This window comes from Palaemon carinicauda, chromosome 10 (assembly GCF_036898095.1).
Source record: "Palaemon carinicauda isolate YSFRI2023 chromosome 10, ASM3689809v2, whole genome shotgun sequence".
Lineage (NCBI taxonomy): Eukaryota > Metazoa > Arthropoda > Malacostraca > Decapoda > Palaemonidae > Palaemon > Palaemon carinicauda.
This window is the reverse complement of record NC_090734.1, coordinates 75,267,782-75,274,352: the sequence shown is the minus strand read 5'-3', so window position 1 is coordinate 75,274,352 and position 6,571 is coordinate 75,267,782. Positions and strand designations below refer to the sequence as shown.

Genomic DNA, 6,571 nt, shown 5'->3' with positions numbered 1-6,571 from the left:
GGATGCAAAGGAAGATGGATATAAACGAGAAATAACTTTTCTAAGAGAAGTCAAGTGAAAAAGAATTTCTAAAATTTGAGCGGGATGTAGAATTTGATTACGGTGTGTTAATTAGACAAATTTCACTTTTAAAGATAAATTTATATGATAGATTTTTAGAATAAAGAATAAACTATTTGTAAAAGTGTAAATGAAAATTTTAAATCATAAATAAATGAATACCAACTAAAATTAAGTGGTCTAAAAATAAATGTATTCTTTATTTTGGAATTATGACTATTTACATGTAAAATAATAAAGAACTGGATAGCAAATATTTTGTTTTCATATACTTTTATTTTCATGACCAGGTTATTAAAAGAGACCCACTCTTTATGACACTTCCGCCATGGGTAATTTTTGGACGGGGGACCACCTGGGTACACCAGACACCACTGATCTATAATTTTAGTGGCAGCGTCGATACTCTTTAAAGCTCGGACAGTTATGCACATATCTAGGCTAGACCCAAATGTAAATGGGAAGATGAAAAGTGGAGTTTATTATTATTACTAGCTAAGCTACAACCGTTATTTGAAAAGCAGGATGCAATAAGCTCAAGGGCTCCAACAGGGAAAAATAGCCCTGTGAGGAAAGGTAATAAATAAACTACAAAAGGAGATGACGACAGATAGAATAATGTGATTGTTGGGAACACAGAAGCGAACGCCTCATTCCAAAGGTCAACATACTTGAAAAAGTATCTACATCTTTGTTTACCAAACTATGAATATAGATCAGATATAAATTAAAATCTCATCATTTTTTGAATAATGGATTTTTGTTGGGTCAAGGAATATTAAAAGCATAAACGAAAAATACAATATAATAATTTAAAAACATTTATTTGTCATTAAATCACAGGGGACAGGAAAAAAAATTGTACCTCTGAAATAAGGTATATATGTACATTTATGAGATACCGCTCCTTTATTATGTTTCTTTTCTGATATATTTTGAAACTATATCACCAGATTCTATCATTTTATTGTTATCATTACAAGCGAAGCTGTAACCACAGATAAAAAACCAACGGGGAAAGCAGCCCTCTACAGAAAAGAAATTGATGATAAACAATACCTCAAAGGTAAATATATAAAACTAAACTAAATTTCAATAGACGATAAAGCAGAATAAATTAGCCTCAAATCAACTACTGTATGAGAAAAGACTTTTAACAATAAATCAATCGGCTGACAAGACCAATCGGTCTACAGTAACTCACACCAAAGCGTGGCATTTTCTCCAAAGATGATCACAGTTAGTGGAATATCTTCCCTCAAAGATGGCTCTTCGGAGAAGGACAATTTGTTTAGGGCTTAAGTAAGAGGAGATTTCAATTTCCATTATGGAAACGGTCATATTTTCCATGACCCAGTCGGCTATTGAAGACTCTTGCTTAGTTTTAAGCCTGTGACAAATGAACCAAGATACGCATTCTAAGGTGTTCCAGTTGAGAATGTTCGTGGTGATCTGAATCCAGGATGATTTTGCGTCTGTAGAATTTACAGATTGCCTCCAAAAAATGCCGGAATTTGAATTCTTCGAGTTATTGTATTTGCCTGGAAAAGTTTCAGTTGCGCTAGATGAGTCATGGGAAAACTTAGGAACGCTGGAAACTCCAATCTCTGCTTTCCAGAAAACCTCTGGAATAGTAAAAACTTCACTTGCTAAGTCGCTGGAAATCTTTATAACGTTGGAAACCTCACTTTCTGCTTTCCACGATATTTCTGGAACCCTGGAAACCTTACTCAATGGATTCCAGGAAAACTCTGGAATGCTAGAAACTTCACTTGCTGGATTACTGGAACTGACTAGAACACTTGTACTAAGGCCGACCGTCTCAGGAGTCTTTTCTTTGCAGCTGCATCCATCGTTTGTTATGCTTCCACTTCTTCTTCTTCTCCTCCCTGGCAACATGGCCGTGTTCATATTCGTGTTCATACTCGTGAACATGAGGGAGTTGCTGTTGAAGTTGTTATCGTTGTTATTATTGTTATTATCATTGTTGTTGTTATTGTTGTTGTTGGTGTTGATACTGATGATCATGTTGATGGCCACATTGGTCATGAGAACGGCGCTGCTCAAGAAGTTAAAGATGGAGGCGGCTGGATCCGGCTGGGAAGGTGGACAAGTGGCGCCTTTACTCCTGACGAAGCGCTGACGGGGAGGTGCGGTCCACGTCTGGGTATTTGGGAGGTTTTCTTCAGCTTTTTTAAGATGCCAAAGGTTGTCTCCTCTCAGGCCGATGGCACTTCCGGCTGCAAGATTCGAAAAATTAAATAAGATGACTTGAATGGTACATAGTGCCATGGCCATCTTCCTGAAAAGAAGAAACAAAGATATTATTATTATTATTATTATTACTATCCAAGCTACAACCCTAATTGGAAAAGCAAGATGCTATAAGCCCAGGGGCTCCAACAAGGAAAAATAGCCCAGTGAAGAAAGGAAATAAGGAAATAAATAACCGAAGAGAACAAATTAACAATAAATCATTCTAAAAAAAGTAATGTCAAAAGAGATATGTCATATATAAACTATTAACAACGTCAAAAACAAATATGTCATATATAAACTATAAAAAGACTCATGTCCGCTTGGTCAACAAAAAAGCATTTGCTCCAACTTTGAACTTTTGAAGTTCTACTGATTCAACAACCCGATTAGGAAGATCATTCCACAACTTGGTAACAGCTGGAATAAAACTTCTAGAGTACTGCGTAGTATTGAGTCTTATGATGGAGAAGGCCTGGCTATTAGAATTAACTGCCTGCCTAGTATTACGAACAGGATAGAATTGTCCAGGGAGATCTGAATGTAAAGGATGGTCAGAGTTATGAAAAATCTTATGCAACATGCATAATGAACTAATTGAACGACGGTGCCAGAGATTAATATCTAGATCAGGAATAGGAAATTTAATAGACCGTAAGTTTCTGTCCAACAAATTAAGATGAGAAACAGCAGCTGAAGACCAGGCAGGAGAACAATACTCAAAACAAGGTAGAATAAAAGAATTAAAACACTTCGTCAGAATAGATTGATCACCGAATATCTTAAAAGACTTTCTCAATAAGCCAATTTTTTGTGCAATTGAAGAAGACACAGACCTTATATGTTTCTCAAAAGTAAATTTGCTGTCGAGAATCGCACCTAATATTTTGAAAGAGTCATACAAATTTAAAGAAACATTATCAATACTGAGATCCGGATGTTGAGGAGCCACCGTCCTTGACCTACTTACAATCATACTTTGAATTTTGTTAGGATTCAACTTCATACCCCATAATTTTAGCTAAATCTCTATTAAGGGATTCACCAACCCCAGATCTACGTTCAGGGGATGGAATTGATGCAAAGAGAGTAGCATCATCTGCATATGCAACAAGCTTATTTTCTAGGCCAAACCACATGTCATGTGTATATAGTATGAAAAGTAATGGGCCAAGAACACTACCCTGTGGAACACCGGATATCACATTCCTATACTCACTATGGTGCCCATCAACAACAACTCTTTGAGATCTACTACTTAAAAAATCCATAATAATGCTAAGAAACGACGCACCCACTCCCAACTGTTTCAGTTTGAAAACAAGGGCCTCATGATTAATACGGTCAAAGGCAGCACTAAAATCAAGGCCAATCATACGAACTTCCTGACCACAATATATATATATATATATATATATATATATATATATATATATATATATATATATATATATATATATATATATATATAAAGGTTGTAATTAAATAATGGCATGAGATTAATAATGCAATATTAGGTTAAACTACGTTTGCAGTACAGTGTACCCATTGGAAAATGTGTTTCTGCTAACCATGGTCTGAAGAATGTTTTTTAGCAGAGAAAATAAAAATAACAGAACAGTAACCTTCTAGATGTGCACCTTAAACGTTAGCAAAACTTGATAAACGATATCTTCAGCCTCAATCTCACTGTAAACGTAGGTAGAGCACCTCCGTCCCAAGTTGCACCAACTTTTTTACCGTCTGCTTTTCCTCCGTTCTCGCATCCTTTCTTCCATCTTGCTGTCTAACCCCTTAAATTTTACGACCCTGCTTTCCCATAGTTGCTTTAGTTCAGTGAATGGCCTCCCAAGCCTTAGGGCCCGGCTAGACCAAGCGCGGCTAGCGGCGAGGTTAGCGGCAAGAGGTTATGGCGGCAAATTGAAACCTTCGGTATCTTATGTAAGTGGCCAGAGAGGAGGCGCGAGAGGTTATGGCGGCAAATTGAAACCTTAGGTATCTTATGTAGGTGGCCAGATGAGAGGCGCGAGGCTTCCCGCGCCTCCTCTCTGGCCACTTACATAAGATATCGAAGGTTTCAATTTGCCGCCATAACCTCTTGCCGCTAACCTCGCCGCTAGCCGCGCTTGGTCTAGCCGGGCCCTTAGGGCTGGCCAATGCGACACAAATTGTTGAATTCAATCTAACCTACACCACATAAGGAAGACATATTGCTTGACCGAAGTTATTGCAATGCCATTTAACAAGTGTTTCAAGGATGAGGTCGCAACGCTCTACACTACTCCACCCCGGCAGTGATGCACCATCCCGGGTTACCCACTAGCTACACCATTCCCTGTTTAGACCAACATCGGCGCAATAGATTTACAGAACCTGTCAAGCCTGTTTCTCCCCACGGTATCTTGAAATGCTCTCTCTTTCGCTCTTTATACACACACACACACACACACACTCACGCGCGTGCGCATGCTCATATATATATATATATATATATATATATATATATATATATATATATATATATATATATATATATATATATATATATATATATATATATATATATATATATATACTGTATATATATATATATATATATATATATATATATATATATATATATATATATATATATATATATATATATATATATATATATATATATATATATATATATACATATTCTTCTGTTAGGTCCTACAGGTAGCCTACCAAGTGAGCCATGGGACTACCACAGAACCGACAATAACGGTACAATCTTTGTGGAATTGATAGTCGTTTACTTCCTGTAAAAGAATATATCAGTTTCGTATTTACTCGTTGGAAAATTGTGATTTGTACATGATCTAAAGTTACACTTAAAATAAAATTACTATCGTATTTCACGCAATTTATATAATTATTTTTTGGTTAATTACTAACATCCAATTGAGAATTATTTATATTCAAAGAAACTCTAAAATTATAAATCTATGATAACTTTATTACAAAAAGATATCATTTTGACAACGGTTTTTTTTCGATGATTGGGGCAACTTCGGTAAGGTATCTAAACTTTAGAAAAAAAAATATTTTCAGACTATATATATATATATATATATATATATATATATATATATATATATATATATATATATATATATATATATATATATATATATATATATATATATATACAACTTTAAATCATAAATTCTTCATAAAAAACTTTATCATTATATGAATTGCCAGGCACTCTAAAGCAAGACACGTTAAACAGTAAAAAAAAGAAAATAAATTATGGAAAGAAACTTACCAATTCACGATGAAACTCAACCGTTGCTCGGGAGACTAGACCGAGTTCCTGCACTGGCTCCAATATTGTAACGGCAATAGAGGTGAATGTCTCCCTGTCAGCCTCTCTCTCTCCCTCCCACTCCATGACCGGCCAAACCCTACATAGTCCCCTCCCAGTCCGTCTGTGTATTCCAACTCTACACCTAATAGTCTCTCGGAAGACTCGGAGTCTCTCTCTCTCTCTCTCTCTCTCTCTCTCTCTCACTGTAGTAACAGTTAGTGTAGTTCAAGATTCGGTGAATATGTCAGTAACAGCGCGGCGGTGTTTACTTAGCGGGAATAAGATCATCTGTTCTTTACTTCACTGGATAAATAAACGTTACAAGTTCTCCCCTCTGATCAGAGTTCGAGATAACGTTCATATAGTGTAAATGTCCTGAATAAGGCGATTGTAAAAGGTAAGCACCATAAGTACAATGTAAGTTTATGCACGAATTTTTACATTTCTTTCTTGAATCTGTTATTTATAATTTAATAGATTATGCATTATTTAGATATAATCCAATAATTTCAACAGATTCTAGCTTTATATAATACTTTTTTTATCCAACTAGGTTTGCAATCTGACAAAACATGTGTGTCAATTACAATGTATAATAGCAACCGTAGGTAGTTATTTCTCTTGATTAAATATAAAGTTCTACGGTTGGTAAGATTATAGAATAAACTTAAACATTTGAAATATAATTACTTTAAAGTAGAAATAACCGCAGTGTTCGTATCTTCACAATTTTCACAATCAATCCCTTAAATTTTTAATTTAATTAATTATTTATCTAATACGCAACAAATGAAATTAAAATTGCTTTTAATACAAAGAAAAAACACTGATTCCCAATAACTTTTTTTTTTTTGATGGTGGTATTTAAAAAGAAAAATCACCATGGCAGGATTATTCCCCTCCAGGTTAGCAAATAAA

The 6,571-nt window shown here is 35.1% G+C and overlaps 1 protein-coding gene across 1 annotated transcript; it reads right to left on the bottom strand.

Annotated features, from left to right (window-relative positions):
- Positions 1 to 918: 918 nt before the first annotated feature.
- LOC137648428 (tyrosine-protein phosphatase 3-like) lies at positions 919 to 5,745 on the bottom strand. The gene is made up of 2 exons (XM_068381348.1): positions 5,612 to 5,745; positions 919 to 2,362 (listed from the first exon to the last, which is right to left on the bottom strand). The coding sequence occupies exon 2, from the start codon at positions 2,356 to 2,358 to the stop codon at positions 1,261 to 1,263; it is 1,098 nt and encodes a 365-aa protein (XP_068237449.1). The 5' UTR covers positions 2,359 to 2,362; positions 5,612 to 5,745; the 3' UTR covers positions 919 to 1,260.
- Positions 5,746 to 6,571: the final 826 nt, after the last annotated feature.